Below are 27,847 nucleotides of genomic sequence, written 5' to 3'. Positions count from 1 at the left end.
AGTTGGCTACCTTTGTATCAGAAATGGTGTCCAATGGAGAGAACAGGTGCAGGCTTTAAAGTATGCCTATTTTTAGAGTGAAATAGGCATCCACAGCCAGCGTTATCTAAATACAAAACAGAGATCATCTTAGACAGAGTCTTCAAGCATTGCCTGATTGTTGCCATATATTGGTCAAGATCTACTGGGTCTAATCATAATTTTTTTTTTTTTTACAACAGCATGATTTGACTGTGATTTAACACATTTATACAACATATTTGGGAAATGTAATGTTGATTAGCTATGACAATAAACACTGATTTCATTACCCGTCCACTCTCTATACCAAGTTCGATATTGTGCCTGATAATGCTTACAGTAGCCTACAAAAAATACAGTGCATGTATTTTCATTATAGTAAAGGCCTATTCACATACTTCGTTTATGCAGAATGTAGCATTCTTTTTTTATATATGTTGTATTTAACCTTTTATTTAACCAGGAAAATGACCCATAACCAGGAAAATGACCCATTGTGACACTTCATCTCTTTTGCAAGGGAGACCTGGCTAAGAAAGAAGCAGCAGTCAATACACACACAATGACATTGATGGGTATATGTCAGCTCATACTGCTTCTCACCCCGATTGTAGCCAAAGTACTGTAGTTGATGCAGCACAGTGGTGTATTCTGTCATGATCATGCATTTTACTAATTCTGTCTGTAATGCAACTATGATTTAAGAAAACTGTTTTTCCATTCGTTTTGCTCGTAGCTTCGTGCGTAAGCTTCTTTTCTTTAAGTCAATCGATGTGCACCGCTTGAGACGGGGTGGAAAACATTTAGGGGTAAGAAAGAAGTGTGTGCTCGATTAGCAAAAGCACGTATTCAGTAACCGTGGATTCTAATTATGCCTCCAGATGAAGTGCTTAAAAATATATATGTTTTGATTAAGGTTGCGTTGGTTTCTTGTGTTGCTCCTCGCACTTGGCATCACTTCAGCCTTCGGCGTGAAAGACTGATCCTATTGCTGTAAAAAGGTTGGCCACTTGCCAAGACCTGGAACAAGTGCGCCTCCCTTCCATGCTGTTAGGCGTATTCATAGTTAGGGGTTTGGCTGATTTTAAAAAGGCAAGCCTGGCCTGAAGTTGATCAGTCTGCTCAAGAAACTTCTCTGGAGGGGAAAGTATTGGAATCGGTTTCAAAGGGGGGAAGGTCCAGGTTTTGTACAAAGAATTGCATTGCACCGAGAGAGGACATCAATTCTGTCAATTAAGAAAAACATTGCATCCCGAAGTGTAGTCTTTTCATTAGATTTTGACTTGTTCTGTGAATACTTTTTATTTGTAAATACAAAAAATATTTTTTTCAGTTTATTTAAACTGGAGTGCTGAAAAGACTATACATATGCGGACAGTTTTTTTGCTTTATAAATCGGATCATTTAACCCACGGGCATTGTCGGTCAATTCGTTTCACATTTGAGGTTTAACAATTGCGAGACGAATATGTTTCTCAGTTTTTGTCTACTGGTGACATTTGTCCTGGGGCTATCTGGGTGCTTGGGCTCATATGTGCCCTGCGAGCCGTGCGACCAGAAGGCGCTCTCTATGTGCCCCCCAGTCCCCGTCGGTTGTCAACTCGTGAAGGAGCCGGGCTGCGGTTGCTGCCTAACCTGCGCCTTATCGGAAGGTCAGGCGTGCGGCGTTTACACCGGAACATGCACCCATGGCTTGCGCTGCTTGCCGCGAAATGGAGAAGAGAAGCCACTTCACGCGCTTCTCCATGGCAGGGGAGTGTGCACAAACGAGAAAGGATACAAACCCCTCCATCCACCCATAGGTAAGACGGCGCAATGAATGCGTGTGCTTAGGGGATCCAAGGGGGCTGTGTAAAATACAGAGTTGAAATTCAGTTCCAGCTATACCGGCCCCGGTAAACTGCATTATAGACGTTTTTGGTTCGTTTTTAGCAGCACTTTTCATTTGTGCTTCCATGACCCCTCGCTAAAAACCTCGCAAACGAGCTTTAATGATGTTTCAGTTTTGTAAAGTAATGCTATTGTCAGCAATTCCATTAGCACACTGACGTTTTGGAATCCACATTTGAAATAACTGCATAGCATGCATGAGTAGCTCCTATGAGCAAACGGTCCGATTTGTCAGAGATTGCGGCAGGCTTAATTGTGAATCTGGGTCGTTATTAAATTGCACACAGTCGGATTCATCACATGCCACAATAACAGCACATGCACAGAATACATGTGCTATAGCATACAGATGTAGGATCTTAATTTGATCACCCCGTTGCAGGAGGACTGTCCTGCATTGCAGGACATGTAAAGCTTGTAGTGTATTTGAGGTTTAAAACGGCTTCTGAAGTTTGTAATTTCGTCTTTGAAATTTCAGAATTGATTTTCCCTTACGAAAAATGTATCAACCCCTACAAAAATGTCCATTACTTTTAATCCACATAATAATTCACATGTCCTGTTGCTGCAGGATTATTAACTTTGGGAAACCCTGAGTTAGAGAGCAGCACAGCCAGGACAGAGTTTGGGAATCCCTGCTCTAATTTGCAGTCCCTGTATGGAGTTTGTTATGAATACAGTATGGTAGACTGACTTAAAGCGTTCTTCTGCATGCTTGTCTACATGGCTGTGTCCCTCCCTTGTCGCAGTGCCTGCCTGGACATCCATTCTTGTGCTCTCTTTCTCACGTGAGAACATATTGTATGTGGTAATACTAATTGCTGCTATTCTTTTTTTCTCTGGAAATTAGTTATATCCCTTTTCACTGTGTTAGACACTTGCATTTCTCACAAACACAATTGCCACCCATGAAGAAAATCTATATTTTCCAACATATAATATCCGGTTCTTCTTATTGTAGCCTAATTGACTGAAGAGGGCTCTGCTCGAGGCTACAGATCTTTTGAAAGCTGAATTTAGGTTTAGTCCCTGTGGGTGGTGTTGAGTCGGATTACTGCTCAAATATTACATCTGATGATGTGTGTGTGTGTGTGTGTGTGGTGTGTGTGTGTGTGTGTGTGTGTGTGGTCTGTGCGCACTTGTAATTCTTCAATGTGTGTGTGCACGGACACATGTTATTAGATGATTCAAGATTTTGATTTTCAGTTGTTGGCAAACTATATTAGGCTACATACAAGTTTTGGTGACAAGGTAAATTTGATGAATGCTATTGGTTTTTTGTTCGGTTGGCCAGGTTGAAAGACTCAGGCTATTTGGGCTTTGGATACACCCTCCTCCCTTGGATGACATGCATTAAACAACATTAGAATGGAATTCAGCCCATTCAAGAGGTCACCATTGTCTGTAGTAATGGCAGCAAGGCTATACATAACATCCAACGAATACTTGCAGCTATAACTGAAATAAACCCAAGTACTTTTGTCTAGCTATAAGTGTCACTCTGATCTAGGAGATTGAATTCCAACACGCACTCTGTGTGAAGCCTGTGGGTGGGTGTGTGTGTGCAGGCGTTTGTGCGTGCATTTGTGTATGTGTGTGAACACTGACTTCTCCTTTGGCACTGGGTGGTAACCGGAGTGCGTCCGTTTTCCTGCCCCTGGTTAGGCAGTGTGGGCGCTCAAGCACAGCACAGTGATTCAGCAGAATGCCTCCGGCTGCTCTTCTCTGAAGGGCTGTCTATCAAGGGCTACGATTGGAATTAGACACAAGCCTTTGGTTTCCTGCTGGGTAGGGTTTCAACCTGCTCTGACCAGCTGAGCAAGGCAGACAGAGAGAGGGCAGGTCAAGTGTCCAAAGACAGATCCTCAGGGGACCCAATAGCTTCCATCTCTCGGCTGCATTCATGCAATTCTACAGCATCCTAGCAAGAAAAGTGGACCCACTTTAAACAATCTACATATTATAAAGGCTATATATAGCATATGTAAGGTCTTCATAAGTTGTAGTTTGTTAAAAGTGGGACTGCCAGATCAGGATATGTTTCTTGAAGAGAGAGAATGACATTGAATTATCTATATATTTCTCTGTCACAAATGTATTGGCATGACATGGGTATAACACTGTAATACAATGTTGCCAAACTACACACGACTCTGTTGTCTCTTTCTCATCTCTGCATAAGTCTGGTGTCACCCTCTTTTGTTGACTGTTGAGTTGTGTTCCAAGGAAATGGTGCTTAGCTCTGATGGCTGGGCATAGGAGGCTGGTTTGTGTTGCTGGCCTCTCAGTGCACTGTGTTAGCCCAGAAGAATAGGATCCTGGAACGCCTGCCAACAGATATGACTCCATGGCAGAAGGCCCCTTGCTCTCTGAGCTTGTGAAAGAGCCTTATGTTTGAACAGATTGCTCTTTGCCAAGAAACAAGAAGATGATTAAAGAGAGCGTATAAATCTAGAAAGCTTGACTTACACATGAACAAGCACGTGGTGCTTTATAAGCACAGCATCAACACAAATGCAGCTTCTGCCAAAGCCCAAAAGAACTGAAAATGTTGAGTTTGGGGTTTGTGTTTGTGCTCCAAGATTTTTTGGTTGGCTTGGTGGTACATTTACACGTTTTAGTGCAATCACAAGCCAATGCGAAGAAGCCAGTTGTTGGTCACCTGTCCTTGTTAAGACAATTTACAATGACTATGGCACAAAACAAATGCTTGCACCCCAACTGTGGTGTTAGGGATGGATCGAAATTTACAGAACGGTTACCTGGAGGAAAATGGGGGAGGGTCATGGTTTTAACATTTCTGTCAAGGGGAGGTTTTAGCATTTTTTCAATCTAGTCCAAGGGTGGGTCATGTAATTTGTAGTGGATGAAATGTAAATATTTCTCAGTGTTTTAGAATTAGTTGTTTATTAGGCTATATATTGTTGTGTGTCCGAATGCCGGACCTCATCTCTGATTCTCCGCTGGGCGCGCAATATCAAGTGTGCCTATAGGATATTTAGTGTAGTCTCAATTAGAGGTCGACCGATTAATCGTAATGGCCGATTAATCGGGGCCGAGTTCAAGTTTTCATAACAATCGGAAATCGGTATTTTTGGGGGCGCCGATTTGACAATTTTTTTTATTTTATTTTTTCAGTCAGTTAAGAACACATTCTTATTTTCAATGACGAGGCAGAACGACAGATTTTTAACCTTGTCAGCTCGGGGGATACAATCTTGCAACCTTACAGTTAACTAGTCCAATGCTCTGATTACCTGATTACATTGCACTCCACGAGGAGCCTGCCTGTGCCGCGAATGCAGTAAGCTAAGGTAATTTGCTGGCTAGCATTAAACTTATCTTATAAAAAACAATCAATCAATGACTGTCATTGCTCCAATGTGTACTTAACCATAAACATCAATGCCTTTCTTAAAATCAATACACAAGTATATATTTTTAAACCTGCATATTTAGCTAAAAGAAATCCAGGTTAGCAGGCAATATTAACCAGGTGAAATTGTGTTATTTCTCTTGCGTTCATTGCACGCAGAGTCAGGGTATATGCAACAGTTTGGGCCGCCTGGCTCTTTGCGAACTAATTTGCCAGAATTTTACGTAATTATGAAATAACATTGAAGGTTGTGCAATGTAACAGGAATATTTAGACTCATGGATGCCACCCGTTAGATAAAATACGGAACGGAATAAACGTTTTGTTTTTGAGGTGATAGTTTCCGGATTAGTCAAAGGTATATGGTTTAGAGAGAAATAGTCGACGCGTTATAATTTCTGTAATAACTTGCGGCTGAACTTGAAAGGGGTTCCTTCGTTATTTTACCGTTCATGTCTTCCATAGAGAATGTCTTGATCTACTTCAAATAAGGTCTGTGTTTCGCGGAGGAGCAGACTGACAGGGGACAATGCAGACAAGCTCTGCTTTCTGCACTACAACCTAAAACTTCTTAACTGGGAATATTGAAGACCCATGAAAGCTGGTGGTTCGTTTTAACATATGTTCTCATGTTATTTGAGACTAAATTGATTTTATTTATGTATTATATTAAGTTAAAATAAAAGTGTTCATTGTTCATTCAGTATTGTTGCAATTGTCATTATTACACATGTGTGTGTGTGTGTATGATATATATATATAAATATATAAAAGAAATTATCGGCCAATTAATCCGTATCGGCTTTTTTTGTCCTCCAATAATCGGTATCGGCGTTGAAAAATCATAATCAGTCGACCTCTAGTCTCAATCAAATGATCCATAGCCTATAGGCTATAAGCTACGAAGTGCATGCTTGGAGAAGCACATAGCAAAGTTATATTTCGAAGATAGCGGGATGGTGTAAATTAAACTAGGGTGCATGACACATTGCAGTGGATAGTCCAACCATGAGCCCCAGCCTGCTCTGCTCTAGCTGATCAAATACGTTTTTGTGTGCTACCTAACTGTGCTGTGTAGGCCTATGTGGCAGTTCAGGAGGAGAGTCAAAAGCTTCCTCAGATTATACTTTTTTTGATTAGGCCTAGTCTAAAAAATTCACTATCTTGTACTCAGACTAGCCTATAGCCTATGTTCGGTTCAGTTTTAGAAGGAGAGCACGAAGATGAGGAGGACCGGAGTGCAACTTTGATAGTGTCACGTTCCTGACCTGTTTTCTCTTGTTTTGTATGTGTTTAGTTGGTCAGGGCGTGAGTTGGGATGGGCAGTCTGTTGTTTGTTCTATGTGGGAGTGTGTTGGTTAATTAGCCTTATATGGTTCTCAATCAGGGACAGGTGTTATTCATTTCCTCTGATTGAGAATCATATATAGGTAGGCTGTTTTACAATGTTAGTTTGTGGGTGATTGTCTTCCGTGTCTGTGTATGTTGCGCCACACGGGACTGTTTTCGGTATGTTTGTTCGTTCGGTTTTTGTGTAGTCTGTTTTCCCGGTTCGTGCGTTCTTCGTGTTACATGTAAGTTCTTACGTTCAGGTCAGTCTACATCGTTTATTGTTTTGTTAGTTAGTCAAGTATAGTTTGTTTTCGTCTTGTTTAAATAAATATCATGTCATATCACAACGCTGCGCCTTGGTCGAATCACTACTCCTCCTCTTCGTATGAAGAGGAGGAGGAACACCGTTACAGAACCACCCACCGAACCAGAACCAAGCAGCGTGAGTTCGAGCAGTGGTACACGCAACAGGAGAGGCTGAATTATTTGGAGAAATGGACATGGGAGGAAGACCTAGAAGGCAAAGGACCCTGGGCGCAGCCAGGAGAATATCGCCGCCCCAAAGAGGAGCTGGAGGCAGCTAAAGCTGAGAGGAGGCGATATGAGGAGGCAGCAAGGAAGCAAGGCTGGAGGCCGGAGAATCAAGCTCGAGACCGGATTTATGAAGGTACGCGGCTAGCACGGAAGCCCGTGAAGAAACCCCAAAAATGTATTGGGGGGGGGGCTAAGAGGTAGTGGGCCAAGGGCAGGTAGGAGACCTGCGCCCACTTCCCAGGCTAACCGTGGAGGGCGGGAGTACGGGCAGACACCGTGTTACGCAGTAGAGCGCACGGTGTCTCCTGTACGTGTGCATAGCCCGGTGCGGGTTATTCCACCTCCCCGCACTGGTAGGGCTAGATTGAGCGTTGAGCCGGATGTCATGAAGCCGGCCCTACATATCTGGCCACCAGTACGTCTCCTCGGGCCGGCATACATGGCACCAGCCTTACGCATGGTGTCCCCGGTTCGCCTACATAGCCCGGTGCGGGTTATTCCACCTCCCCGCACTGGTCGGGCGACGGGGAGCATTCAACCAGGTAAGGTTGGGCAGGCTCAATGCTCAAGGGAGCCAGTACGCTTGCACGGTCCGGTATTTCCGGCGCTACCTTCCCGCCCCAGCCCAGTACCACCAGTGCCTACACCACGCACCAGGCTTCCAGTGCGTTTTCAGAGCCCTGTTCCTCCTCCACGCACTTTTCCTATGGTGCGTGTCTCCAGCTCAGTGCCTCCAGTTCCGGCACCACGCACTAAGCCACCTGTGCGTCTCCAGAGCCCTGTACGCACTGTTCCTTCTCCCCGCACTCGCCCTGAGGTGCGTGCCCTTAGCCCGGTACCACCAGTGCCGGTACCACGCACCATGTCCATAGTGCGTTTTGAGAATCCAGTGTGCCCTGTCCCTGCTCCCCGCACTAGCCTGAAGGTGCGTGTCCTTAGTCCGGTGCCTCCAGTTCCGGCACCACGTACCAGGCCTACAGTGCGTCTCAGCCGGCCAGAGTCTGCCGTCTGCCCAACGGCGCCTGAACTGTCCGTCTGCCAAGCGCCGCATGAACTGCCCGTCTGTATTGAGCCTTCAAAGCCGCCCGTCTGCCATGAGCCTGCAAAGCCGCCCGTCTGCCATGAGCCTACAGAGCCTTCCGCCAGACAGGAGCCGCTAGAGCCTTCCGCCAGACAGGAGCCGCTAGAGCCTTCCGCCAGACAGGAGCAGCCAAAGCCTTCCGCCAGACAGGATCAGCCAGAGCCATCCGTCTCCGCAGCGCCATCTGAGCCATCCGTCTCCGCAGCGCCATCTGAGCCATCCGTCTCCCCAGCGCCGTCTGAGCCATCCGTCTCCCCAGCGCCGTCTGAGCCATCCGTCTGTCCCGAGCCATTAGAGCCGCCCGTCTGTCCCGAGCCGTCAGAGCCGTTAGTCAGTCAGGAGCCGCTAGAGCCATTCGTCAGTCAGGATCTGCCAGAGCCGCCAACCAGACAGGATCTGCCAGAGCCGCCAACCAGACAGAATCTGCCAGAGCCGCCAACCAGACAGGATCTGCCAGAGCCGCCAACCAGACAGGATCTGCCAGAGCCGCCAACCAGACAGGATCTGCCAGAGCCGCCAACCAGACAGGATCTGCCAGAGCCGTCAGCCAGCCATGAGCGTCCAGAGCCGTCAGCCAGCCATGAGCGTCCAGAGCCGTCAGCCAGCCATGAGCGTCCAGAGCCGTCAGCCAGCCATGAGCTAACCCTCAGCCCAGAGCTGCCATTAATCCTGAACTGCCCCTCAGTCCAGAGCTGTCTCTCTGTCCGGAGCTGCCCTTCAGTCCGGAGTTGCCCCTCTATCCTGAGCTATCTCTCTATCCTGACCTACCTCTCTGTCCTGAGCTATCTCTCTGTCCTGAGCTACCTTATCCCGGTGCTGCCCCTTATCTCAACGGTACCCTTTAAATTAAGTGGGTGGAATAGGAGGGTGGTCATTCAGAGGGGAATACGGAAGCTGGGATTGACTATGGTGGGGTGGGGACCTCGCCCAGAGCCTGAGCCACCACCGTGGTCAGATGCCCACCCAGACCCTCCCCTAGACTTTGTGCTGGTGCGCCCGGAGTTCGCACCTTAAGGGGGGGGTTATGTCACGTTCCTGACCTGTTTTCTCTTGTTTTGTATGTGTTTAGTTGGTCAGGGCGTGAGTTGGGATGGGCAGTCTGTTGTTTGTTCTATGTGGGAGTGTGTTGGTTAATTAGCCTTATATGGTTCTCAATCAGGGACAGGTGTTATTCATTTCCTCTGATTGAGAATCATATATAGGTAGGCTGTTGTACACTGTTAGTTTGTGGGTGATTGTCTTCCGTGTCTGTGTATGTTGCGCCACACGGGACTGTTTTCGGTATGTTTGTTCGTTCGGTTTTTGTGTAGTCTGTTTTCCCGGTTCGTGCGTTCTTCGTGTTACATGTAAGTTCTTACGTTCAGGTCAGTCTACATCGTTTATTGTTTTGTTATTTTTTTTTTATTTTTTTTTGGGGTGGATCAGCTTAATATTGCGGAAAGAATGTTGCTTCCAATGTAATTGTCTGCATCATTTCCAATCCCCCATATTTTTTTGGGTAAATATATATATCCATACACGCATGCATACATATATACATATATACATACACATACCTATATAGACATACATACTTTTTTAAAGAATATACCTTTATTATTATTCCCCGCAACCCTACCACCGCTCCCCCAATTGGAGTAAACTAATAAACACTTCTGCTTTTACCTTCAATTTATACATCTTATACCTATTTTACAGACACAGACTACTTTATAATAGTTCTCTCTTGTTTGTTCTTAGTCCTTCCTCTATTTCTGTTGTCCATCCAATTTTATTTCCACTTGTAACTGTGCTATTTCACAAAAGCTCCGCACCTATACACATTTCACAGATCCCGTATGCCCTACATTGTTTATCTTGTTATTAGTCCCACCCTTCAGTTCCACTCAACCCTTCCCATCTATCTTCCAACATCATCCATTTCGGATTTTTATTTGCCATATATTTTTCAACTGTGCTGTGATGCTTCACAAAAGATTTGAACCTTCCTATTCTCATAGCTTCTACAGATTGTAAATTAAAAATAAACATTTTTGCTAAAATAATTATTATATTATTGATTGATTGACTATGGCTTTTCAAATCCCCCAGTATTGCTATCTGTAGCGTTAGTTCTAGGCAAATGTTGCAATTCTTCAGCCATTCCTGGACCTGTGACCAAAAACGAGCTACATATGGACAATACCAAAATAAATGATCTAATGACTCTGCCTCCTCACAACAGAATCTGCAGAGCTGGGAAGATTGTATACCCCATATATATAACATTCTATTAGTTGCAAGAATTTTGTACAGTAATTTAAATTGAAAAATTCGAAGTTTTGAATCCGGCGTTGTTTTGCGTATCAATTCATAAACCATGTGCCATGGAATGGGTACATCGAAAATCTCTTCCCAACTATTTTGCAATTTATATGGCACAGCTGTCAGTTTTTTGGTCCTTAAATGAAATTGGTATATGTTTTTATTTATCACACTTTTCTTTAACCATTTATGTTCTTTAATACAGGGCCGACATACAAGTTCCTTACTTTTTTCCCCTTCTACTTGCCTCTTCCATTTTTGTGGTAATGCTGCAATTAATTGGTTGTAATTTTGGGTAGAGCAGACATTTCCATATGTCTGTGTTAGCTGCATGTGTGACATAACTCCACCAGTCCTATTTATGATATCATTCACAAAAATTATACCTTTTTTAAACATTTCTTCGATAAATACAGTTTTTTTATCAATTACTATATTTGAATTTAACCACAATATTTGTTGTACTATTTGTTCCGTCCTTTCAGGTGGATTAAACTGAAATTGCAACCAACTTTCTAAGGCTTGTTTAAAAAATAAGGATATTTTGGAGATTATTTCCTTTTCAAACAACCGAAAGTGAGCAGGTGTAATCTGAATAAAGGGAAAAAGGCCCTTCTTGAACATAGGATGAGACATTCGTACCAATTTACTAGAGAACCAGTTTGGATTTAAGTATAACTTTTGTATGACTGATGCCTTTAGTGAGAGGTCTAATGCTTTAATATTTAATAATTTCTGCCCTCCGAATTCATATTCGTTATATAAATAGGCCCTTTTAATTTTATCTGGCTTGCCGTTCCAAATAAAATGGAATATTTTTTGTTCATATAATTTAAAAAGCAGGTCACTAGGTGTAGGCAAAACCATAAGCAAATAGGTAAACTGTGATATGACTAAAGAGTTAATCAGGGTGATTTTTCCACAAATAGACAAGTATTTTCCTTTCCATGGTAGCAAGATCTTATCTATTTTTGCTAACTTTCTATAAAAATTTATTGGAGTGAGATCATTTCTTTCTTTTGGGATTTTTATACCGAGTATGTCCACATCTCCGTCAGACCATTTAATTGGTAAACTACATGGCAATATAAAATGTGTATTTTTTAGTGATCCAATACGTAATATGGTACATTTATCATAATTTGGTTTTAATCCAGAGAGGATAGCAAAGGTATCTAGATCCTCTATGAGGCCGTGGAGAGACTCTAGTTGTGGTTTTAAAAGAAAACATGAATCATCAGCGTACAATGACACCTTAGTTTTTAAGCCACGGATTTCTAATCCATTAATATTAATGTTTGATCTAATTTTAACAGCTAACATTTCGATGGCAATAATAAATAGATATGCCGATAGTGGACAACCTTGTTTTACTCCTCTAGATAGTTTAAAACTGTTTTGTTAGTTAGTCAAGTATAGTTTGTTTTCATCTTGTTTAAATAAATATCATGTCATATCACAACGCTGCGCCTTGGTCGAATCACTACTCCTCCTCTTCGTATGAAGAGGAGGAGGAACACCGTTACAGATAGCTTGCTACTACTATAATAGATTTTATTAACAACAACATGTTTGTTGCCATGATGTATTTACCAGAGTTATTGACCTCACAATAAGCCAGATTCGAGTAATTTACATTGTGGTGCTGAAACTCGAAACATCAGCTGTGACACAATCAATCGGAAATGGACAGCCCATGGTACTGAAAGTAGACACATTGGAGTAGGCATAATTCAGTTAAACGGTCTTCATTTTAATTAGACTTTACTAACAACAAGAGGGCTTTGTGTTGGAGCCTATTTCTTCCTATTTTAGAAAATGTTGCTATAGGCTGGTATATCCATAGATTTGTTGGTCAATTCCTCTGACCACCATGCACTCTTTAGCCTACGTTCGTGTCAGTGAAGGGCTGTTAAATTAAAACCAAGACTTGAATTAAGGGGGTATGAGAGTGTATGCCATAGTCCTACCTTTAATTAAAGAAAATGGCAAAAAGCAAAGGCCTACCCCTTGTTAGCTTAAGATTCAGAAGAAAATGAGACAGATTCGATTATATAACGTGATCTATAACAGCGCTTTGGTCCGTGATCCTTTATGCTAGAAACAAGCTGTAAAATCTGTGGGAAAGAGGTGACTCTCATTGTTTTGTTGCTTTGACATTGAGGCTGAGCTACAACCTTTTATGGCCGAGGAGACAATAAATAGAGTTTGCTTGGGAAGTAATCTAATTCTGTCACTATCAATTGATTAAGCTATTCACTTTCTGTACAATAGAAGATGTTTAAACCCAGACAGCTTTTAGGGAAACACTTGTTATCTCGTTGGGTTAAGCCACGAAAGAAGAGTAGCCAGCAGATGGTAGGCCTACTCTGTCTGGGGTGGAAAGGTAGGCCTAACCTTTGAAAGTACCATGCTCAGATTCCTAATGAAACAGGGACAGTTTCGTTGCAAACAAGACACACTACACTGATGGCATTGGACTAATATGATCAGATGAAAACATAGGCCATCTCTCTGTATATTCTTAGCCTGTAATTTCTGTAATTTGTCTGGTATTCTGCTGATATGTAAAATGACGTAGAATTGCATGACATTTTGATAAAATGCTATTTTTTCTCGGACCTGCAAATAAGATCATAGATTCATGCATTGCTTTGTTATAAAGGAGATCTTTCCACCCCTACTCTTGTCCAGGGTAAACGGTAGACATGTTCTCTGCTATTTTAATTATTATTTTGGGTATAGGGGAGGGTTACCTGTTTTTTTTTGTTCAAGCGTTAAGGGAGGGTTTAGGTCAAATATATTTTGCTCAAGGGAGGGTAATCCATTTTCATTTCAGAGAGGTCCGATTTTCTCCATGTAACCTTTATTATAAATAAAGTTTACTCCCTTAGCTTGACAACTTAATCCATGTGTCAAGTGATTTGTGGCTCTGTTGTTTAAAGGCTAGAACTAGGGGGTGTAACGTGCCTCCTCCTTCTCTTCATCCGAAGAGGAGTAGCAAGGATTGAACCAAACTGCAGCGTTGTGAAATGACATGATATTTATTCAAACAAGACGAAAAAACGAACTATACTTGATAATAAACAAAATAACAAAACGAATGTAGACAAACCTGAACATACGAACTTACATAAAACACGAAGAACGCACAACAGGAAAAATGACTACATAAAACGATGAACGAACGAAACAGTCCCGTATGGTGCAACAAACACTGACACAGGAAACAACCACCCACAAACAAACAGTGTGAAAACACCTACCTTAATATGACTCTCAATCAGAGGAAATGAAAACCACCTGCCTCTAATTGAGAGCCATATCAGGTCACCCTTTAAACCAACATAGAAACAGAAAACATAGACTGCCCACCCAAACTCACGTCCTGACCAACTAACACATACAAAACTAACAGAAAACAGGTCAGGAACGTGACAGGGGGACGATTCTGTTTTCTTTATCCCTGGTCTTTTACAGATAAAATACAGCCCCAGCCATGTAAAGAAAATATTTTACGGTAGCAGGGTCAACTTCAAGTATTTCCACACCAATTCTCCTCGTCTGAACTGATCAGACGGACCAGCAGAATGCCAGTATGGGCTAGTTGACGTTGCACATCCCTACTGCATTGTTATATTCCCTAATCGAGAAAACATCCTTTCATTTTTATTTATTTTATTTTACATCAGACAAGCCAGTCTCCTTCAACGGAGTCCACTGACAATACACATTTATGTTAGGCATCTTGGTTTGCCTATCTACTATAAATGGTCTACTTGAACACTTACTGTAGACATTGCACACAAATGGCTCTATCCGTTATGGACAGTTCAGTTAACTCAGAGATGGCCCCATCTGTTTGATTGTTACATTGCTAGGTCATAGGGAGAAGACCATTGCTGACAGGGATTTTACAACTCACTCACCATGATCCCCCTCCTCACAGATCTGGATGTTGTTGATTGCTAAATATAACCAACCTCATCAGATGTGAAACAGTTTATCAATGACATGCCGTCTTCGGCGTACAATATGTATTCTTCTTTGGTGTAGGTTCTGGTTTTCTAGAATGCTGTGCCATTGCAAGTGTTAATCATGGGAAACCAATTGCTAATGTAAGGTCTCCAAAAGAACACGCAAACATACTCTACGGTCAAGCTATGGCATTGTTCCCATGCACAGTATTAAAGCTAGAGAACCTACTTTGGAGTTGGCATGCTTGAATGGTTTCTTCCAATAAAGTTTTATAGCAATCAGTCTAGCATTTGTCACTTACACCTGGAAGGCTAGTGGGTAACAGCTGTGGAGAGAATCAGCTCACATAGTAGTCTCCTCTATCAGAAACATGTGACTCCAAAGGTAGTGACATCCACATGCTGGCTTTAAAACCGGCGTGATCTGACCTAAACTGTGTAGGCCCTGTTAACCCCAACGCTGCCACCATTTACCGCTCCAACTCCAGGGTCGTGCTCAGTAGAGAACACCAAAAGTTTTGCAACAAACAACGAAAATTATTGTTTAGTATTTTTCTTTTCACTCTGTTTCAATACATTTCTCCCTAATGGACACGACCCAGGACAGCATAAGGATGTTATTGGGCTCCAAATCAACTAATCACTTCCCACAGAAGAACCTAACTTGTTGAATGTCACTGTAATGAGCTCAACAAAAAAGCCTGCCTCAAGTTTCTTTGCAGAACGAGAACAATAGAGGTCCTTATCTTTTGTCTGCAACTTTGGTGCCAGTTTCAGCTCCAAAATGTGGATTTTGTCATTTTCATCTTCCTCTCTGGCCTCATTGTCTGAAGTTGAGCTTTGGACAGTGGACAGAGAACGTTCATGGCGAGCCAAAATAGCAGCCTCTGCCCCCGGGGATTATGTCACACCCAGCAATTGTGTAGTGGTGAAGGTTGACCCAGAAAAAGGCAGCGTCTGTCCATGTGGCTTGTCAAAAAAAAAAAACTTAGATGTGTAATGAGACCTCAGACCAAAATTAGGCTTGCACAGGAGAGCAGTGGCATGTAGCATCGCGATAGTGTGATTTCAACTGCAGTCGAAAATTTATTACACCTCAAAGGAGAAATGTCTTTGGTGCAGCAGTTGCGAGAGGGGGAGTGGGGTCAGTATACCTATGCCCTACTTGGAAGGGACTCTCATCCCTACGGAACAAGAGTTCCTTTAATTTTCAATCCCTGAATTGTTCCTGCAGCTATTTGCTGCTATTTTTAACTCTTTTTTTTTTTTTTTTTTTGCACTATACATATTTGTTGTACATTGTACCTTAGGAAAAGTTATTTCCTGTAAGTTGCTGATTGAGTTTGAATTCAGTGCCAGAGGAGACTGCAATTGTACCGTCTAGATACAAGGTTCAAAACAGGAACCAACAATGCATACTGCACAACAAACATACTGTACTGAACAAAGCAGTAGCATGGTCTCCTTGTCCAACCAAAGCTGTCGTTTAGCAGTACAAAAGGGTGTGTTAATAATGATACCACCTGAATATGATTACACTTTTTATAATGAGGTCCAGCATTTTTATTTCAAGCAGAAAGAAAAGCGCTGAAGACCCTGCTAAATTTCCCCTCTGAATCCTTTGTTTTGAAGATGTAATGAAGAGATCTCCTATTAATGGTGGAATCAAAATCTGCTTTGACTGGTAGTAGCCATCTAAAAATTTCAATAAATTGTATGGAAATAATGTAATTCTGGATAAGTTTTACATGAATATGATTTGACTATCCACCAGCACTTACAGTGCATTCGGAAAGTATTCAGACCCCTTCACTTTTCCGCATTTTGTTACGTTACAGCCTTATTCAAAAATGGATTAAAATCAATCTTCACACAATACCCGATAATGACAAAGCAAAAACAGGTTTTTAGAAATGTTTGCAAATTTATAAAAAATATAAAATAAGTTTTCAGACCCTTTACTCAGTACTTGGTTGAAGCAGCTTTGGCAGCTATTACAGCCTCGAGTCTTCTTGGGTAAGACGCTACAAGTTCGACACACCTGTATTTGGGGAGTTTCTCCCATTCTTCTCTGCAGATCCTCTCAAGCTCTGTCATGTTGGATGGGGAGCGTCACTGCACAGCTATTTTCAGGTCTCTTCAGAGATGTTTGATCGGGTTCAAGTCCAGGCTCTGGCTGGGCTACTCCAGGACTTTCAGAGACTTGTCCGGAAGCCACTCCTGTGTTGTCTTGGCTGTGTGTTTAGGGTCGTTGTCCTGTTGGAAGGTAACTTTCACCCCAGTCTGAGTGCTCTGGGGCAGGTTTTCATAAAGGATCTCTCTGTACTTTGCTCCGTTCATCTTTCCCTCGATCCTGAATAGTCTCCCAGTCCCTGCCGCTGAAAAACATACCCACAGCATGATGCTGCCACCACCATGCTTCACTGAAGGGATGGTGCCAGGTTTCCTCCAGACGTGATGCTTGGCATTCAGGCCAAAGAGTTCTATCTTGGTTTCATCAGACCAGAGAATCTTGTCTCTCACGGTCTAAGAGTCCTTTAGGTGCCTTTTGGCAAACTCCAAGCGGACTGTCGTGTGCCTTTTACTGAGGAGAGGCTTGCATCTGGCAACTCTACCATAATGTCCTGATTGGTGGAGTGCTGCAGAGATGGTTGTCCTTCTGGAAGGTTCTCACATCTCCACAGAGGAACTCTGGAGCTCTGTCAGAGTGAACTTGGGTTCTTGGTCACCTCCCTGATCAAGGCTTTTCTCCCCCGATTGCTAAGTTTGGCCAGGTGGCCAGCTCTAGGAAGAGTCTTGGTGGTTCTTCTTCCATTTAAGAATGATGGAGGCCACTGTGTTCTTGGGGACCTTCAATGCTGCAGAAATGTTTTGTTACTGTACCCCGACACAGTCCTGTCTCGGAGCTCTACGGACAATTCCTTCGACCTCATGGCTTGGTTTTTGCTCTGACATGCACTGTCAACTGTGGGACCTTATATAGACAGGCGTGTGCCTTTCCAAATCATGTCCAATCAATTTAATTTATCACAGGTGGACTCCAGTTAAGTTGTAGAAACATCTCAAGGATGGTCAATGGAAACAGGATGCACCTGAGCTCAATATCGAGTCTCATAGCAAAGGGTCTGAATACTTATGTAAATATGGTTTTTATGTGGAAACATTTCTAAAAACCTGTTTTCGCTTTGTCATTATGGGGTATTGTATGTAGATTAATGAGGATAAACATTTATTTTATCCATTTTAGGATAAGGCTGTAACGTAACAAAATGTGGAAAATGGGAAGGGGTCTGAAAACTTTCCGAATGCACTGTATAGTGGCACTATCTCCACATACATTTTAGTTGAGGTTGTTACGGGACTACTGATAACAAATCAACATGTTCTTCTTACACTGCAGCTGTGTTGGAGGGCAATTCAGTGTTCCAGTTGTGCCCCAATGAGCAAGCATTTTGTAAGGCCATTCGATGTGGAATTCAATGTGCTCCAATGACTGTACATTTTGTTTAGATCTCTACAGGCTCTTGGTCTGGATCATGTATTCCTACCTGTAATATAATTACTCAAGTGCAATGTTCCATTTATTTTATTTGTATTTTATTTACCAGGCAGGTCAATTAAGAACAAATTCTTATTTACAATGATGGTCCAATGTTTTTCCATGTCTCCTTCTCCATGCTACAACAGCAGGGATATCAGGCCATGGATATATGTCCAGAAGCCTTGAAATATTAAGCATCAGAATCAGACTGAGGGACCCATGGTTGGCCAGTATCATGGCTAAAAGATGACAGAGGACATCCTGCTCCGTTATCACTATGCTATCGCATACCCCCTGACCCCCGGATTAGCAGCACCTTTACTCAACACCTAGGATCTTGTAAAGGTGTAATTTCAGAGGGTGTTCTGTGCTAGTTCATGGACTAGGGTACACTCAGTGGTGTAAGGTGTGTGAGCCAATGAGAATTTGAGCAACTCATTGTTCTGGTGCATTTTCCACCCCAAGTTGCATGACTGTGAACTCATAAAGACCAGCTGAGAGAGAGAAAAAGAACTGAAAGAAGAGTGGCTTATCGTTCACGCTTAGGCTTCCTGGCTGAGAGAAACGTCCCACTGGGCACAGACGTCAATTCAATGTCAATTCAACATCTATTCCACATTGTTTCAATGTAATTTAATTGAAATGATGTGGAAACAATGTTGATTCAACCAGTGTGTGCCCAGTGGGTTGGGATTTTGATGAAGCATAATTGCCCCGCACACATGTACATTTTTAAACAGAGGTGTATCGGTTGCACCTCCTTTGCCTGTTCCGTTCCTCTTGTCTTAATGAAAACTTTAGTGAGAACAAGGGGAGAGATACCAATACCTTGTCAGCCTGGACTTAATGGAGGGGGCTGCATGTGACCGTGCTGTCTTGGCTGGAGGCCAGCGTCCTGGCAGTGTTTCAGTACTTAAACACAGGCCTACTAAGCCTCCTTTACAAGCTGGGGACCCTAAGCATGGAAAAACTGAGTTTTTGCCGCTGCAGTGAAGAGCCCACTTCAGAAAATACAAATTTGGTGGTTTAGAAACAGAGAGGGCGAGAGAGAAAAAGACAGCGGGAGAGAGAGAGAGACTCCATTGTCTGCAAACAGGCTACACTCTGGGTATTGTTGGCAAAAGATGGGTACATTCTGTCTCCATGTCTTTGAATTGTAGGCACAGCTTGTGAATTGGAAGCACAACATCACTTTATTTATTTATACTCTGGGCAAGGAGTATGATGTACTAAAATAAACACTACATTTTGTTATAATAATAATATACATTTAAACGGTTGATGGATGTTCATTTTCGCCATCAAATATGAAGCAAACTTCTACCATCCCATATTTCAATAGAACATCCAATATATAACGTCCAATATTTCCTCACAAGCTTATACACATAAGTAACACAAACTCTCATCCCTCACTTGAGCTAATGAGCTTGTTCACAAATCCTACTGCTAATGTAATTGGAGTGCAATGATGTCAGTGTGCTGACAATGTGCTGACATTTCTCAATCTAATATTTTTCCACCCAAATCATATTAGGCTGAATGTGAATACATGTCATGGACCATGAGACAGAGCAGTCTTTCTGGAAGATACTCAAATGTTTTGGATCTCACATGTAAAGTAGGTCAATGATGTAGTGTGTGTTGCATTTGTAAAATGGAAGGGGGATACGTTCTCCGGTTTGTTGGAACCCTGAAAATGGTTTGCAAAATCACAGAATCATTCATGAAGGCTTGAAACACATATGCAGCATTGTCATCAGTGGTACTTTGAATACTGATCAAATGAAGGATTCTTCCCCCAGCATCCAGGCATCGAGCACGTAGGAAAGCTCATTTGACATACTTATTTATAGCGTTTTATAGCCCTGGCGGTCTGAGCAGGGAGAGTCGAGGACGTATCCAAACACAGAGACGCCTGCCAAGTCATGAGTTGTGAGATTACTTTCAAAGCGAGGACGGCAGTTCAGAAGCCAGGGTCCCAATTCCGGTAATCACCCTCCTCCCTTCATCCCCCAACTAACCTCCTCCCAGACACCCCTGCTGTGTCCAGACTCTTCAGACATCAATTCTCTGGAATATACCGCTCAGTGGTCACATACCTCTCTTTTTATTCCCCAAGGTGGCCATGCACTAAGTCCAGACCACTAGCCTATACTTAATTAAGATAACATTAAAACGTGGTTATGTTTAAATAATTTTTTATGGTCCCCCTCTTCAGCTGTCTGTCGATATCTTGCGGTTGTCTCTCCCCAACAATACTTTGCACATTCAACCACTACTCCGGTTGGGCCAGCCCTCCTCATTGCCACCGCTGCAATGACCTGTGGGTTTCTTTGCTGGATAAATATATCCCCGGTCATCTACTGGCACTGCGGCCGCCCACCAGTTGGGGCCTGGCAAAGTCCCATAACAGTGCCTTGTGTGCTTACGATAGACTAAGCAAAGATGGGAGAGGAGCGCTCATCTCTTTGGCCTCAGAGAACCTCATGCAGGCTAGGGCTCTTGGCTTATGGGGGCTGAGCCCAGAGGAGGGACTGGAGGAGAGGGGATAAGGGATCAGGACCCCAAATCTCTAGCCTGGTGGGAACTTCAAATGTACCTCTAGGACTGTAGTGCCCCCTGGGGAGTGGGATGGGGTAGGGGGAGAGCACTGGTCTTTCTGCCTGGCTTCAGGCTATTTTACATTATTATGTTATGTTTCTTGATATGAAGTTATACTTTACATTCAGCCTACGATGTGTCCACCTCTGCCATAGGCTTCAGTTGCCATGGATCCTCAGTTACCATGACATCAACATCTGATCTGTGAGAGATGTGAAAGTCTGGAAGAATTGCCAGAGAAGTATTTTATTGCCAAAATGGCTTATGATCAACCAAATAAGCCATTGTGTCACCCAAAATGCCACACACCTTGTTGTAGAGATGTCTTAGAGACAAGGTCAAGCATGTAGCCAGCATGATACAGAAGTGACTGAGATAAGCTTTTGTAATTTTTGGTCAGCGTTCAGACATGTTTACTTTCTTTCCTTTGACCTCCATTAGTTGATGAGGTGGTGGAGGAGGTACAGTAGTTTATCAGCTGTTGATCCTTGATCCTGACCCCTCCTTTTTAAACAATGAAAAATAAACATTTGGTAGCCCAAACTCTGGGAAAAGCATCTGGGAGTCCATATTTTCGTTTGTGCAGGAAAAGCTGTTTGAACATTTTAGGTGGGGGTAATGTGACAAGTATGCACTGTTTTAGTTCATGTTGATGACACACACATTGATACAAATATTTTTTCCATGTGTAGATCATGAGTCTCGGGAATACGAGGACACCCTGACAACCGAAATAATGGAGGACCAACTGCAGCTTGCGAAAGTGCCGCTCCTCCCCAAGCAGGACGTCATCAACAGCAAGAAGATCCAGGCCATGCGCAAGGACAAGGACCGCAAGCGGGCGCAGGCCAAACTGCGCTCCATTGGGCCCATGGACTACTCTCCACTCCCCATTGACAAGCACGAGCCAGAGTTTGTAAGTACAAGAGTGGAGAGTAGGAAAGATGGGGTCTAACGCTAATATTGTGCTTATGCTGAAGCTGATGCTTGCTAGTGTGCATCTTCAACTCTGGTCCTAGAAGAGAGAACTGACTGTGCAGGATTTTGTTCCACCCATGGCGCTAGCACTGGGAACTAATGTTAGTTGTATCGTTCCTCCACAGGGTCCTTGCAGGAGGAAGCTGGATGGGATCATCCAGGGAATGAAGGACACATCCCGTGTCATGGCCCTGTCCCTGTACCTCCCTAACTGTGACAGAAAGGGCTTCTTCAAACGCAAACAGGTGAGAACTATCCCTCCGTCATCATCCTTATTCATGGTTTAACATAGACCAGTTGTATACTGATGTGCCTCTTCAGATCCACATTGGCTCCAAAATAATATTTGTTCTTACAATGTCTTTCTCTCGCTCATTCTCTCTTTCCCTCCCTTGTGTTGCTGCACATTGATCGCTCCCACAGTGCAAACCGTCTCGCGGCAGGAAGCGGGGCATCTGCTGGTGCGTGGACAAGTACGGCGTGCAGCTGCCCGGTACAGACTACAGCGGGGGAGACATCCAATGCAAGGATCTAGAGAGCAGCAGCATCAACAATGAGTGAATAGGCTGCTCCAACCCCGTCCCGATCACCTGACCCAGGGCCCTGCCTCCTCCTTTCCCTCCTGCCTGTCTGCTCCGCCCTCCAGTCACTTTTTGAGATTTTCAATACAAAAAAAATTAAAACATCAAATGAACTAAAGGACAGGCTTGAAAAAAGGACACCTGAAATCTCTTTTTTTTTGTGTGACTGTGTGCTCATCTCTTAGTAGACGGAACCCAGGAGGTTTTAAGCCCTTGTTTGACCCTCGGGCCCCTCCCCCACTAAGAGTTGGGAACCACACTAATGATTCATGAAAATATATACTTGTGTTGATATATTTTTATAGAAGCTGGGGTGTAAGCACCAAACTTTGTATCATGTAAAGCTAACATAAAAGCGATGAAAAAACGAAAATAAGGCATGCTGATTATAAACAGGACTGTTTTGATCTTTCACATCTATTGCTATTGAGGTGTCAGAGGAGATAGCTGGACCTTCTATTGGCAGAGGTATTTGTTTTTTTGGTTGGTTGCTTTCCAAAAAAGAAAAAAGAAGCATGTGATAGGGTCTTTCTGAGACAGTTGACTCTATTTGGGTATTTGGTTCTGTCACAGCACTTATGAATAGGGGAACCTGCTTGGATATGTGTAACTTCACTAAGTTTGTGTGGGCGTGCATGTATGTGTGTTTGAGTGTGTGTGTGAGAGAGAGAGGGAGTGAGCCTTTAACACAAGAATGTCATTTTTCTTTCTCTTTTTGTCTTGTCACAACAACAACATAACAAGCATTATTGCTGGTGCTTGAAGTAGTCTTGAGGATGGATTTCTCCCACTAGCCTATGAAACCTATGTATCTGGGAAAATGGAGAGTGTTTGACATAATAAGCAGCTCATTACAGACAAACCTATGTAAGTGACTCTTTGACTCTGTAGCTAGCCTGATATGCCAACTGTGCCTATTGTTAACAGACACTGCCATGCAGGGTAACACAGAACTTAATGGAGAACACTGCCCCTACTGGTGAAGGGAATACTGCCACAAAGTGCCCATTCTCTCATCTGATCAGAGCTGTGCTCAGCAAGACTCCAATGGTCCAACTACCTGGACTTAAAGAATATTGAATGTGGCTGAACAATCATGCAGTCCCCCAATAACTAACAGCAGTAATGCATTTTATTGCTAAAGTCTGGACAAAAATTGGGAGAACGAGGGGAAAAAAGCATTTTGTAGACTTGCATTCACCAGTGAGGCTAGGTGTTTACTCTTTGTGTCTCAGTTGCTCGAGGGTGTAGTCTTGTATGGTTTTGTTTGTACTGTTTTCTTTGCCTTCAGTGAAGTAACAACCGCCCACTTTTGAGCCATGTTCCTTAACCAAGTGGTCCCCTAACACTGCTACGGTGTAACCTTGGTGTATTACTTTTACCTATAGATTAATGAATGTTCTTTTTTTAAACAAACAACTACAATGTACTGGTGCTTGGAAAAGGACGTGTGTATTTTAGCCTGTAAACAATTTGAATAGTTCCATGACATCATCCTTATTTGAATATGAGACAGTCAAAAAAAAGCTATACCCCATCTATATCCTTCCCTCTTTGCTTGCATGTCGCACCCTAAAATTGTTCCCTCCTTCTCGACAACTTGTTTTTCAACACAACACAACATTACTTGCATTGGAAATGGTGAGCAGTTTTCCTTCCACTGAAGGGGGGCATCGTTGAACACTACCTACAGGGTCAGTTGAAAGAGTAGTTTATGTCCGTCTGTGTGCAAGTCGCAGTGCCTTCCTACATGCAAATCCACATTTGAATAGTGATGCAAATGCAACGTGGTAGCTGTCTAAGTTACAGAAACCCTGCTCATGCTGAGAGGCCCCAGAGTAGTAGTTCTTGGTGTAGTACAGACAAAGGGTAACTCTATAGGATGTGACATAGCCCTTGTAATCGTGTCACAATCACATTATGAATCCGTTGCTAATCCCTCTCTGTGGGCAAGGCAGACCAGAATACCCCTTCTGTCTCTTATTTTCAAACGCACTGATAAGCTAGAACATTGCTTTCAAAGTTGACTGCCAATGTATTCGATTGCCAGAAAATATAAGCCAAGTGATATTACAATTCCGAGTTAGCACTAGCAAACTGCTGCTGCTTCTCTCTCCCAGTAGTCAGAGAAGAGATGTACAAGGCATTACTAGCCATCAGATCCTATTCCACAGCGTAAGTGGTCATAGTTACTCTAGCCAGGGAGTGGGAGGCAGGGGGAAAGGCCATCAGCAGACAACAAATTAAAGAGCTTTTACTCCAGCCTCAGTTGAGTCTGTGAACCAACCATTACGTAATATTATCCGTTTGGACATACAGTGATGGATAGGATACTCTTGTTTATCATGGCTCATAATGGCAACGAGATGCTGTAAAACTAACAATGGGGTCAATACGTTCAGGCCTATAGCTTTATACCCTCATTTACTATGAGACAGAATTAGTGGGAAAAAAGTCACTATACCCTGCTACCCTTCACATCCAAAATGCCTTCTTACATGGAGGTGAACTACTCAGCCCCTGTGGAAAATCTCAAATCACTAGGTCCTCCTATACCCAATGCAGCTTGGCACCCTTCCCCACCTCCACCCCAGTCCACTTTGAAAGAAAGCAGCTTGCACTTACTGTATAGAAGTTAAAACAACTACAATATTAATACCGACAGACAATGTCCTGTAATAGTGTTGCTTGTGTATAGAAACAAAACAAGCTAAACATTTACTGTGATTCAGAATCAGGCCTCTGCAAGGCCTTCTGGGTAATCGTTGACAGGGGCTTATGTGGCCCATGCCTGGGACCTCCATCACCAACGTCCAATAAGGAAAAGGGGATAATAACACACAGTACCATACATTAGCAACCACACAACTGTCCCACTTTGATCTAACTGTTCTCATGGACTCTAGCACACAGAGAGTGAGAGAGAAAGAATGACAGAGTGAGAGAGCGAAAGCAAGAGACAGAGCACCATGGACAGGGGTCGTGTTCAGGGCCTAGCCACACACCACCCCTTCACGGAGGGGTCACCAATCGCATGACAGTAGATACAGTTAGGAACAGACACAAGGAGACCTGGGAATCTGAGGAACAGGAACGCAGCTAGCGGCTGATGTTTAGATGTTGACTCCCTCTCCAGCTTCAATGTTCACCTTCCATTTTAAGAGCAATCCATCAGAAGCCTATTGAAGTACTTGGCCAGCCATAATGATGCAGTCTAACTGGGCATTTTCAAAATTAAGATTTGCCAAGGCTATCTTGGGTCAAAGAAAATGTGGATAAGGGCATTGAATCATTTGAGGTCTAATCAACAAATTGACACAATTCAACCAAGCTGCGAATTGTGCAAATTCTCGATACATTTTCTTTGTGGTATGGCGTTAGATTGAGGTGTTGGAGAGGTTGAATTTTAAAGTGTCTTCTTCAGATTCCTAGTCTCCAACCTGGTTATAGACTCATACAGTTCATACTACAATAGTAACTACAGCTTTTTTTTCTGAATGCATAACGTTTTTATGGATGAAATGAGACAAAATCAATTGGTTATCTTAATAACATGTGGTGTTAACTGGCTTGTGAAAAAAGACCCATTGGTGCCGGAGGATAGTTACAAGATAATGGTCAGCATTTGGAACTCTTCATGAAACAAATATAAAAAAGACAAAAAATCTCAAATTATTAAAGTGAATATCACTGTGTAATATTTATTCAACTTGTAATTTATGTACTCTTTTAACCTTTGTCTTTTTTGTTATGATAAAGCATTTATTTAAATAAAGTTATGTATTCATTTAAAGACTTAGTAGTGATGTGTTTTTGTGATGTGCAGTGTGGCCTCAAGACCTCAAAACCTACTTCTAAAAATGGTTTATCTCAAAACAATTTGTAGGCTATTCCAAGGCACTAACATATAGTCACATACCAAAAATACAGTACAGCCATACAAGAGGGATATATAGGGAGTGTACTGTATGTGTGTTAGTGGAGGTTTGAAAAACCTCACCACAACAACTTAGGTTCTCAGAGTAATCCTAGCTATTCAAATGAGCCCATACAAATAGTTCACTCCTTGTGCCGACACGCCCCCAGATTAAGCCGGCTAGAACCAATGAAAATACTTCCATGTTGTTACCAGGAGCAGTGTGTATGGGGCCTAAGGGTGTGGTGATCAGATATGATGAGACATGATGAGGACATGCTGTATCTACAGACACTGGCCATGATAGCAGCTGCATGATTGTGGTCTTGCTTTTGTATACTGCAATGGGGATATCACTTTTGACTGAGGACTGGTCACACTTGCCCTGGTCATGGAAATGACTCAAAGCACAATACCCCATCACATAACATACATATACCCAATGTTGATGAATATAATCTATATTTAAAGGGGAAATCCACAGTTGAAAAAATAAGAAAAAGTTATCCCCACCAATGTTTTGATAAAAAGCTGAGCGATGGGGGTGGAGAAATGTAGACAGAGCTACAGTACGGATGCAAGGACTGACCATCCATGATATCAAATAGTTTTAACCATGTTTTGAGGCTTTACAGTATATGTTTACATTTACGTTGTTGACAAACATTGGAAAAAAACAAGCTTATATTTTGGATTCTGATGGGATATGACAGTTGAACTCTGCTTATATTTTTCAAGAATCAATGGTTATATATCATTAAGTCCAACAAAGGATGTAGCATTTGAAGATTGCTGCTTTAAGGCCTAGAAATATTACAGGGTTTGTAAAGACTAAATTACTGGTTACCCATAATATAAACGGTACAAATTAATACTGGCTGGCTGAATAAATCCATACAGTCGATGCAAATTTAATCAGATGCCATAAACTTAACTGTATACAAACTATTAAAATCCAATGTAAAGACTTGGGGGACGATTCTAGACCCGAATTAAGCAAGTGTAAATGGAACGTAAATCCTTTTTTACGCACTTTTCCCTCTGTGTATTCTGACCTTGAACTTATATTAAGCATGAGAATAGCATGCTATTCACTCACTATTCTTTCGAGGTGGAGATCAAATAACTTAAGGTGAGTCTACAATTGCGCCGTATTCTGACCTTGATTACAGTTTTTTTATAATTCCACAAATTTTACGCGTGAGGAAACCCTTGAATAAGGTCTAGCGCAGGGTTTTCAGAACTCAGTCTGATTCAGTTGATTCAAATCATCAAAGCTTGATGATGAGTTGGTTATTTGAATCACCTGTGTAGTGCTAGGGCAAAAAACAAAACCGAGTTTGGGAAACCCTAGTCTAGCGAATCTACCGGTTCCAAGTGGAATAAGCATTTGCAATTTTTGTTGTTGTTGATATAACACCATTCTCCATAATTTAAATTGTATAGCCTTTTAGGGAAAGGGGATACCTAGTCAGTTGCACAATTGAATGCATTCAACTGAAATGTGTGTTCCACATTTCAGGTCCACATTTCAGTTCCACAGCAGTTGTTGGGGTGTTAATTGCCTTGCTCAAGGACAGAACAGCAGATTTTTCCACCTTGCCAGTTCAAAGATTCAAACCAGCAACCTTTCAATTACTAGTCCAATGCTCTTAATCACCAGGGTACCTGCCACCCTTTTAACTTGCAAGGGCACTCTCGAATGTCTTAAT

General features: G+C 42.6%; 1 protein-coding gene across 1 annotated transcript; it reads left to right on the top strand.

The window, feature by feature from the left end:
* The first annotated feature begins 1,150 nt into the window (after positions 1-1,150).
* On the top strand, positions 1,151-26,006 carry LOC120064348 (insulin-like growth factor-binding protein 5). The gene is made up of 4 exons (XM_039014865.1): positions 1,151-1,823; positions 21,353-21,576; positions 21,764-21,883; positions 22,062-26,006. The coding sequence occupies exons 1-4, from the start codon at positions 1,490-1,492 to the stop codon at positions 22,197-22,199; spliced, it is 816 nt and encodes a 271-aa protein (XP_038870793.1). The 5' UTR covers positions 1,151-1,489; the 3' UTR covers positions 22,200-26,006.
* The last annotated feature ends 1,841 nt before the right edge of the window (positions 26,007-27,847 follow it).

The sequence above is a fragment of the Salvelinus namaycush genome, chromosome 19 (genome assembly GCF_016432855.1).
Source record: "Salvelinus namaycush isolate Seneca chromosome 19, SaNama_1.0, whole genome shotgun sequence".
Taxonomy (NCBI): domain Eukaryota; kingdom Metazoa; phylum Chordata; class Actinopteri; order Salmoniformes; family Salmonidae; genus Salvelinus; species Salvelinus namaycush.
This window is presented reverse-complemented; position numbering and strand designations above follow the sequence as displayed.